At 40.8% G+C, this 10,612-nt stretch overlaps 1 protein-coding gene across 1 annotated transcript in view; it reads right to left on the bottom strand.

The window, feature by feature from the left end:
* Window positions 1-10,612, bottom strand: part of HECW1 (HECT, C2 and WW domain containing E3 ubiquitin protein ligase 1) — a 179,916-nt gene that overhangs the window by 38,909 nt on the left and 130,395 nt on the right. The window contains exons 15-19 of the mRNA XM_010001546.1: window positions 4,597-4,702; window positions 4,379-4,475; window positions 2,270-2,353; window positions 1,092-1,201; window positions 865-901 (exon numbers count right to left, since the gene is read on the bottom strand). Of these exons, the coding sequence (XP_009999848.1) occupies window positions 865-901; window positions 1,092-1,201; window positions 2,270-2,353; window positions 4,379-4,475; window positions 4,597-4,702 (434 nt within the window). The remainder of the gene's footprint in view (window positions 1-864; window positions 902-1,091; window positions 1,202-2,269; window positions 2,354-4,378; window positions 4,476-4,596; window positions 4,703-10,612) is intronic.

Raw genomic sequence — 10,612 nt, 5'->3', positions numbered from 1 at the left:
AATGAGCAAGCAGACAGTATGCTGCCAGAAATGAGTGTTTGCCCTTCTAGTGTTGTCACAAGAACAGGTAAAGACCAGTGTAGTTCTTTTAATATTCTCCCAAATTACATTCTCACCAAATACTTAGATTTTTATCTTGCAGGAGACTTGTTTATGATCTGTCCTGATGTAGAGAAGGGGTATTATATTAAAATGATGTTAAAACTCATTAAGGAAATAGGACATTCTAGCAAAACACTGTCCTCCTACAGACAAGAGTTCAGCATTTAACTTTGTCACATCAAGAAACCATCCACAGTCATCTCTGAGACTTGATGGTCTCTTGGCCATTAATTTAGTTTGAAACCAGATAACTTAAACCAATGTTCAAAAAGCTCAGCCAAAAAATGGATTTCTTCAGATCACACTTCTGTCAGTTCTCTCAAAATGGCCACTGGACACAGCCATGCAGTGAGACTGTGGTGGGGGCTGTATATCTTGGCAAAAGGGAGACATTAAATCCTCAAATTTCCATAGAATAAACAAGAACTACAGAGACATAGCTCAGCTGGAAATAACCTTCTCAGCATGTCTTTCTGGAAAGTATGTTTCCTGTCTAACCTAAGTCAATGGGCTAGGTCACCCTAGATGATCAAGACGATCCCCTCAGGTCTTAAAATAGATGAGTCTTGATGAGAAGTCTTTGGAAGACCAAGCAAAGGAGACTGAACTTTACAGGAGTACTGGAGGTATTGCAGGACACCTTAGATTGGGCAGCTGCTCTTTGCTTCTGTCACATAACATGAATGTGCTTCTATGTGCACCATGGGGTGCACCATTCCCTTACTCTAATCCTTTCCAACATTATAGAAAGCAAGAAAATACCTTCTTCCATATGGATCATTTTTGATCTCTGTGCCTCCTTTAGTGTTAACATTTCAACAGATAACAGCAATGGCAATTTAGCCAACAAAACCAGCTGGAGTCAGATTTGGAGTGGGCACTGAAATTACCAGGCTGTATCTCATGCTGGTCCCAAACCTGTCCCTTTGTATTTATTAGGAGAAATACCACAAAGGCAAGATTTTGTACTATTTTCCCCATCCCCTTACCTGGAGAATTTTGGGGTGATGAACAGGGTGAGCAGCGAGGAGAGAAACTGTAACCAGGATGGAAGGCAGCCTGCAGTGGTATGTAGGACATAATATCCTCTTCAAAAAGGCTGCGTGGAAAAAGTGATAGGGAGAGGATTGGTTCACATTCATCACATGAAGGAATGAAAACATGCAGAATGGTGCAACTCTTCTGTGGTCATAAGTTTGGGTACACCTCTGACCTCATGATTTCATAACATTTCCCAAATCAGGCATGGTCAGCAGTAACAAAGAGCAACAAGATTCATTTTATTAGACGTTTTATGCTAACATAGTGGCTCACTCTACTGATAGAAAGTTAAGATCTAAGGCTGTGCAGTAAACAGGGACAACTTCAACAAGTTAGAAGCAAGAAGCAAAGATACACACATCTGTCTCCCAGGTTGTTTTCCTTGGGTCATACGTTTTCTTAGAGCTTAGCTCCTTGACCATCTGGATTAATCTGATGGCAGTAAGTGATAAACATTTTACATTAGGCAGTGCTATATAGCCTAATGCACCTGGGTAATGCAATGTTTTCCATGTAAGAGCAAGACAACAAAATAAGTCCTTCTCTGAGCTAAAAAAGAACGTTGCTTGGACCTAAAGACCAAGCTCCCTGGTCCCAATAAAAACTAAGCCTTATCTGCATTAGCCAAACGAAGGTGCCCATTGAGGTCTCATTAGTGTGACATGGCCCTGTGTGTGTGTGTGTGTGTGCAACACTGCTGCAGTAAAACTAGCAATTTAATGAGCTGGATGCTTTTTACAAACTATTCACTTGTACTGAGGAAGACAAGTTTTTTCCTCTTTAAAAAAACAAAAAAAAGAAAAAAGAAGGAAACCAAGAGCTTTTCCTTTAAAAAGAAAATATTTTGACCTGATTCTTTTTTATCTGCTATTTGATGGTAAAAGCTATATTGATTGAGCTGGCTGGGGATGGAGTTAAGTGCACTGATGGAGGCTGCCTTCCAGGAAGTAAGAGCTGACAGATACATTCTAGCTGAATTATTTTTGGGTGACTATCACTAGCAGTGAATCCTAATTACAAATGACTGGAAGATTTAACAAAATATTTTCAATTATGCTGAGAAACAGCCAGCCAGCTTGCATGGTACCATAAGTAATGACATTATGCTTTTCCTAAAACTGATTACCTCAACAAAATTACTAAATCTGCATCACAGGACAACTTCTCAAGCCCATGTGTACCCTCTGTCCGAATGTAATGGATCTTCTCCCTGAAACATAAATGAAATATTATTGAGAAGAGAAGAAAGGAAAAAAAAACCCCAACCAACAACATGCCATTATGAAGGCATGAGTTATGCATCGAGTTGCTTATTCCTTGGCATTTTGCCAGCTGCTCTTTCTTGTATTACAAAAATGGAAAACATCTCAACTGCCTGATTCTTTTTCTAATCTCACTAACAAACTTGTAAAAAAGAATATTTACATCACCCAGATTCCTGGTCCAAAAGCAAGAGATTTAACACCACATTTTAGGAAACTGAATGATTCTTAGTCCTCCAAGCTCTTACATATCACTATAGCTAAGGTCAATGGCAGACTTTTTAAGGCTACAACTAATATACTACCTTTCAAGAACTGAATTTCATGTAATAGCACTTCCTTTACTTCTGTCAGCCCTATCTGGCAATGAACACTATAACATATACTTGATATTAATTGACCACGCAGAGGTTACACAGTACTTGTGTAAATCATACTTTTTTTTTGTTCAAAAAAGAGGGGGACACATAGGATGGTGTCCTATTGGCAGACCACAGAAGAGAGAGATCTACATCCCAGTCTGCAGGGTGTTTCTAAAGCATTGCAGTGTTCAAGAATATTTATTCTAGTATCAAATCCAAGGATTCTACCTCAAATCAAGGATGTGCTTTAGTACCTTGCTGAGTGGGGCTGCAATGTATTGCAGAATTAAGCCCTGGAAAAGGCAGACATTTTTCTCCCAGGAGTTTGACTAAGACCTGCTGTATATGCACTAGTTGGTAGCTTCAAATCACTCCTGACCTAAAGTATAATCAAAGCAATGACCTGGAGGTGAAGGGCTCAATATCCTGTTACAAATCTCATTACACACTGGCTAAGCTGTCTAGTCCCTATCACTAGTCAATTTTGTTCCCTGCTCAAAAGGAGATAAAAGCATCATCTGTTCTCTGAGAAATGAGAATTCAAATTACAGCTGAGGGAAAAAAAAAAAGTCTGGAATAATCTGATGGTGAAGATAAAAATTTCTCAGTTACAGAAATGTCCATCTTGAATACTGGGAGCATTTTTCATTCTGTCTCCCTCATCTTATTTGAATGTATTCATTCCTTCAGGAAGAAAGTTTAATCGTTACAACCAAAGAACTCTTTGTCTGGCCCTCACAGGTAAACAACACATCAGTAAAGCTATCAGCAGAAACTGCTCTGCAGGAACTTGAAGGTCCTTCTCTCCTTTACCAGTCCTGCAGCTGGACATTTTACTGCACAGTACAAACCAAATTCTTGGTCAAAGTCATAGCTGGTGCACGCTGGCATTGCTGAGACTGACTGATGCCAGCCTGGGTTCCTGGCCAAAACAATTAATGTAACCTTTGGAATTAGAATAAATTTAAATGGTACTGGCTTTTGGTTCTGTGTGGGGCTTTTTTTGGTGTAGTTTTTTTTTTAAATTTTTATTATTTTATTTTATTTTTATTTTTAATTTAAGCTAATAGAAAAGGAACAGGCTTAAGAAAATGAAAGATAAAATGTAAGTACTTTGAAAGGGCTACCATTAAGTCATAAGTGTGAAAGATGAGAGATAGGAGTACAATCTACTTCATAATGTTCCTATTTCTTTATAAAATCTGGGTGACTATGTCCATGGCACGGGTGTAAATCCAAGCATGACATGAGATCCTGATTATGCTGAAGCTGCTGGGGTTTGCTGCTGACTTCCATCCAAAACCAATTTTACCTCTCTCATCTGAAAAGCAAAGTGATAATTGTTGGTGACAACAGTTTCTGCCATTCAGTAACACTCAGAATGAAAACTAGATGTGTCACTATTTGGCCACAGTTATTTTGGTTCTTCTTGGGTGTCTGTGGAAAATAAGTATGGTAACTACACAGATTCTGGTGGTCCACACCTACTCTTGAATGGTGACAGTTCCATATGGGGCCGAAGTTCACCTTTTGCACTACAGTTACTGGAATGTGTTTTTCCCCACTATAAACAGTCCTTCCTGGAACTTGTTTTCAGCAGTCTGGAAATACCTGAGTGCATGGTTTCTAGCCAAGCTGGGCTGACGCTCCTGCAGCATCTCAAAAATGTTGGGTTGGCGTAGAAACGCAACGATCTTGTCATTGTAAGCTGGAAAAGGAAAAAACCACAGTAATACAGAACCTTTATTTACCATTGAGGGGTCATGGCCGCATCGAGGCTCTAAAAGCATCTTTGTGAGCACTGCTTTGAGAAGAGAAACTTGGCTTACCCAGAGGTAATGCCTCCTGATGGTGCTGGTTTCGAATTGCTGTTACCAGGCTATTGCCTGGCCTGGCCAACAGAGTAACTCCTCTGTTTCGAGAGACTTCAGAGGCCTAGAACAGCAGAGAGGAAAAGATTGATTAGAACTGACCACTGGTTAGCACATCTGTCAGTATAAAGGTTTCTTATCTTTATTGCTGTGACCTGCAGAATGCTACATGCTGCTGACTGATTGGAGGACAGAAAACCTGCATGAAAATTATAGCTTTATGCTTCAGCCAGGTGAAAAAACTCCAGGTAATCCTGTGCTTCAAAATGGAGGGACACTGTTAGCTGCAGCTGTCACACCTCTTTGATGATGCAGTGAAGGCACCAGAGTCCCAAAGTACATGCAAGCTTAGAAAGTCATTGCAGTGATAGAGTTCCCTTGTTCAATGAAAAGAAAATATCTGTAATACTATACAGTCTCTTGTTCTAGCATAACAGCATTTACTTCAAGGTTTTTACAGAAATGTTAATTTGAATAAAGAAAAAACTCCACAACACTGCAACATGTTCACTCAGCATTGTTGAAGGGAAATATAATTTTGAAAATAACATGAGGAAGGTGAATCTATGTACATCACAGGACAGAAAAGGGTTACACTATCACAAAAGGGGCTTGCCAGCCTAACTTGCATAACCAGAAATAGAAGCTGACTTGTATACACTGAATAAAGAGCATTCTCTGAAGAACTGATAAAAAGAGGAGTAAAAAGGAAATTTATAACTGCTACTTAACTGAGCCCCTTAAAGAATGCCACTGTCCTAAACACAGATCCACAGAAAGGAATCATGTCAGGAAGGCAGATACATAAGAAGGTTGGAAAGTATGAGAATATTAAAAGCTATACAGTGAGGCCTGGTAATCTCTCTTTAGTCAGTCATTACTTGCTGGGTAACTCTTCAGGTACCTGTGCAAGCTGAGGGGAACCCACCTCTCTCTTATGTGTTCCTCTAGAATATGGCCATGGTGAAACCAACAGAGCAGCACTGCTACAAAATCAGAGTGAGGACATCTTGTTGCAGGACAAGATGCATTAGGAATTCCTCTTGCCATTCTACTGTGCTAACAGCTGCCCCTTTCTCTCTGCATAAATTGTAGTGCTTGGCAAAGACTTCAGGAAGAAATTGCTCCTACTACAATAGTTTAAAGGCTTAACTTTGCATCCAAGCAAATGATGCCAACCCATTTTCAGTGATGCAGCCAAATGTCAGGTCTTCCAACTGGATATAAATGAAAGCTGAGAAGCTAAATGTGACTGGCAAGTTGCCTTTGGAGCACATAAAGCATAAAATGTTTATATACAGTAAGATAGACTTCAATGCACTTGACAAGAGTCTATACACAGGCTAAAAAATTAAAAAACTTTATTATTCTAATTAAGCATACTGTAATTGAAAACACAAAACTGCTGTGAAAGTACACAGTAAATGTTTTGCTCCATCACTCAGTCATATTTCACTTGCACCCATGTTATACTGGTATGCATCTCCTGGCGACAAAAGTTATCCTAGTGTTAGGGAGAACAGTCAAGCCTGCAGTATTTAATGGACTGGTCCAACCTTTCTCACCTTTGAAAGCAGGAAGAACATTCAAGCAGGTCATACACAATTCACCATGTCTCTGTGCTGTGCTAAATCTTCTGCTTTTGTCTCCTTCTCACAGCCCCACAGGCCTTCTGACACTGCAAGTCTGGCTTAGGCAGCTTTTGTCCTGCAACCCAGGCATCCACCCTGACTGGCACTATGTGGCCTTCATGGCATTGACTCTATGCTATGGAAGAATGAGGCAGCTCAGGTGCAAGACATGTTCTTTCTTCCATTGCTTCCCTTGTTTGTAAGGATGGTTTCTGATTCACGTTTGGCAAATTCCACACCCGTGTTGCTACACATAGATTTACTGGATAGGTGGTAGGAAGGAGGAAACAGAGGTGTAACAGAGGAGCTACACCTCCATCCCCCACAAATATTAGCACCAGTTTATATTTGCAAGCCACTTATGGTACTCCTGCCCAGCCTGCAACTGTATCCTTCCCCTGCTCATGTCACCTGGTTTTGTCTTGTTTTGTTTTCCTTTGGGCTAGCTTTCCAGTGCTACTGAGTTGTGTGCCTGGACACATGTCTCCTGAAGCATGAATCTGAAAGGAAACATGACTCGAGCCCGTGAAGTGAGATCTTTGCTTTCATTGTCCCTTCTTTCCAATTCTGAAGTAATGAAGCTGAAGTAATCTAGATGGTAAGTATCCAGTTCTGTACACACCTTATAATAAACTGCACACTCTGTTGTGCTGTACTTCTCCTTGTGACCACTATTAGGCATCACTAATGCTGTGTTTGGATCATGGTCTTTACACGTTTACACCTCTAAACAATTTTTCCCTGGCAAAACAACATGAAAAGTCCCGGCCGTTCAATTAACTTCCTTTTTGCTAACACTCCTCTTTCCAATCTTTTAGCTAATAAAGTAAAATTGATTGGCCCAATTCAGTGTTTAATCACAATCGCCTTGTCTGCTTTGACTTCCTAATTGAATAATTTAATTTAGATTATCACACTATTCTCTAATTAAAAAAAATAAAGTGGGCCCTCTAATGATTCAGTGACCTGGTTCATTTAGTGCAGGGTAACCTGACAGATTTATGGCAGGGTTTAACAGCTTTGCAATTGATCCTGACATATTGCAACCAGAGTGGGAAGTCCAAACTATCACAGGAGACTTTCAATGATATAATAGACTTTTCCTGGGTTTTATATCACTGCTGAATTTGAGAGGCTCTGGCCTGTTTGAGTCAGGCTGCTTGTTTGTTGTGGTTTGGGTCAGTAAGGAGATTTATACACTGCTGTATCCTAGTACTTCCTCCACGTTTCTTGCCAACCAGAAAATCTTGCCTCTTCATTACAGATGCCTGCCTCTTTCTTTTTTTTGTCTTTAAAATCTATACTCTGTAATCATAGGTGTTAATTTCCATTACAGACAGAAAGTCTCTTAGATGGAATGGAAAGTGCTTCCAACCTGTTCTGTTCATAGCAGCATCACAGGGAAATTCAGCACTTGGTGACTTATGTTCTTGTAGATACTGATGGCTAGTGTTGCTATCTAAACTTTTCTTTCAAAAACCAGATAAGCAAGAGCAGCATCAACCATCTTTTTCCTGCAAAAGCCTGACACCCTTAAAGAAGTACTTACTAAATAATCTGTAGCATTTTTTCCAATTAATATATATTACCATTTAATATCAAGCATCTACTTAAATGGACATAAAATGTTTTTACAGAAGTCCTTAATTTATAGGAGTATTTCAACATGAAGAAAAAGATAAATATTTGCTATGGCTTGAGGGGGGACAGGTTAATTCTATGGGACCAATACGAGGACCTAGAGAGAGGTTCTTTCGGACCCTGAGGAATTCAGGGGTTCAGAACAGAGCAGGGTCCATATTCCCTCCCATTTCCTGCCATACTCTATAAAAGCCAGGAGGATCAAAGCTGCCCCCTTCGCTGTGCCTAGAGGTCATGGAGAGAGGCTTGAGCTCATCAGCTCCCCACATGCTTTGCAGGATCCAAATCCATCAGGTGCTGAGAAGAGCTGTTGACTCCTTTCCTGAGTCAGCTCTGCCACAAGGAACCCTTGGACACTTATATCTGTGGTCACTGAGATCAGCTTTTGTTTATGTTTGTTCCCCATCCCATGTGTCATTGCCCTTTCCCTGTTCCCTGTTCCCGTAACATGTTCCAGTTTTTATTTCCAATCTTTAAGTCTGAGAGAGTTGGGGCTGTTCAGCCTGGAGAAGAGAAGGCTCCAGGGAGACCTCATAGCAGCCTTCCAGTATCTGAAGGGGCTACAGGAAAGCTGGGAAGGGGCTTTTTGCAAGGGCATGTAGTGATAGGATAAGGGGTAATGATTTCAAAATGGAAGAGGGGAGATTTAGGTTAGATATTAGGAGGAAGCTCTTCACTGTGAGGGTGGTGAGACACTGAAACAGGTTGCCCAGAGGTCATGGATGCCCCATCCCTGGAAACGTTCAAGGCCAGGTTGGATGGGGCTTTGACCAACCTGGTCTAAAGGGAGGTGTCCCTGTCCATGCAGGGGGGATGGAACTAGATGATCTTTAAGGGCCCTTCCAATCCAAACCACTCTATGATTCTGCAATTCTCTGATAATTGGTACTTCTAGTCTCTACTGAGAATGGACTCAAATTTCATTAAGCAAAGAAAACTAACATCTTTGAGAAAGAATATTTTTATGTTTCAGTCTCATGAGGGAACTTTAAAAGTATATTTGAAATACTAAAATCAAACCTTAATTAGTGTTTCAAGGTAGCCTGTTCAACACCACAGATTGTTAGGTGGGAGTCAAGGCAACATTTTGATGAGCGAAGAACAAAAGATTCGTGGATGTCATGGACAGGACTGCAGATCACTGTCTTTACTTCAACACCACAACCTATTCACTTGAGTGCCTCTGGCCAAGGAGCTCAGAAACTTGTTGGTGACCAAGACAAAACTGGCTTTTGCACTGTGTTTTGGCCTGAAAGTACGAAGAAATGAAGACTCAATACTCACGTAATTATTAGTTCCTCTGTTTAACTATTCTCACTGAATTTCAACCCTGCCTTATTATCATTGAATTGGTTTGCCTTTTACTACCAAAAGGCCTGTCCTGTCCTAGATTAAACAGATCTTCCTACTGATTTTCTAAGAATTTCAGACATTACATTTCATTTTTTGTCCACTGTTGAGTACTGAAATCACAGTTTCTTAGAACCATAATAATTTCATGACAGTGACTCAGCTAATGGCCATTGCTGAGTGTGTAAAGCCAGGGTTTTTCTTTTTTTCCCACTTTGGGCTATGATTTTTGTCTGCTTTTTCCTCAACTGATCACTCAGTGTCACAACGTCCCTGGGAAGTCCACATGACACTCTGGCAACTCATTTTGGCACTTGGGCAGGATATCAGCTGTGTTTGCCAAGACCGGGTAGAGTTTTCCCTCTCATTACCCTGGCTCTTTTCTATACTCTCCCTGGCACCTGCAAACCATGATGACTGAAGCTGCACTGTTCTGTTCTTCTTCAGGTTCATTTGACATCTGCACATTATGTTCAAAACCAGTGGTTGTTTTCTTGGTCCTTCATACTGTCCTGGTGACAGATTCCAGAGGCCACACGACCTACTCAAAGAAACCAGCTGGACTGTAGACTGCTGACACGTCACCAGGACAAAGCCCCAAGTGTGTCCCTAAAGACATGATTTATACGACAAAAGCACATCCAAATATACTTGGAAGAAATGGCATGGAACATGCAGCTTTTAATAAATGGGTTGAATTACAAAGGGATGAATCTTTTACTTGTGAATGGTGGGCTTTTAGGCACAGATCCAAAGCCCTGGGAAATCAGTGGGAATCTTTCCAGCAGAGCAGCAGATACTTCTAGAGCAGAAGCTGTGAGATGAAGGTGCCAGCAGTGATGGCTCCCTAGACAGAAGCCTTTCACTGGCTGATCATGCCAAATCAGTGGCCTTGATGAACAGCTTACAATTTCCACAGAGAATTGTTACTCAAAAGTATTCAATGCTTTGCAATCCCTTCCCTGTACTTGTTCTTTGCCAGCCTTGACAGCACTTGCAAAACCAAGTGTATTTTGGGGGCTATGCCATCGGAGTAGCTCAGCGGGGTGTCTGTCCTTGACAGGATGAATTTGTAAGAGAGACCCAGGCAAACATGGGCCCAAACATGAATCATCGTGCAGGTGACTTTCACATTCATGTCAATAATTCAGTCACAATAGTAACACTAAGCTGCAGGCTGTTGGCAGAGGGAAGCTGCTAAGTTGGTGGGAAGATGACTGAAACAGATCCATTGGTATACTTCTGTTTACAGAAAACATATTGCTGTATTCAACCAAGATGGGCCAGCTACTCATTCCCAGTCTGCTTTTGTTCCTAAAGTACTAACCTCATGCCCTAGTATAAGAATCACA

Source organism: Chaetura pelagica, unplaced genomic scaffold (assembly GCF_000747805.2).
Source record: "Chaetura pelagica isolate M959 unplaced genomic scaffold, ChaPel_1.0 scaffold7, whole genome shotgun sequence".
Classification (NCBI taxonomy): domain Eukaryota; kingdom Metazoa; phylum Chordata; class Aves; order Apodiformes; family Apodidae; genus Chaetura; species Chaetura pelagica.
The sequence above is the reverse complement of the archived record's forward strand: the minus strand, read 5'-3'. Positions and strand labels throughout refer to the sequence as shown.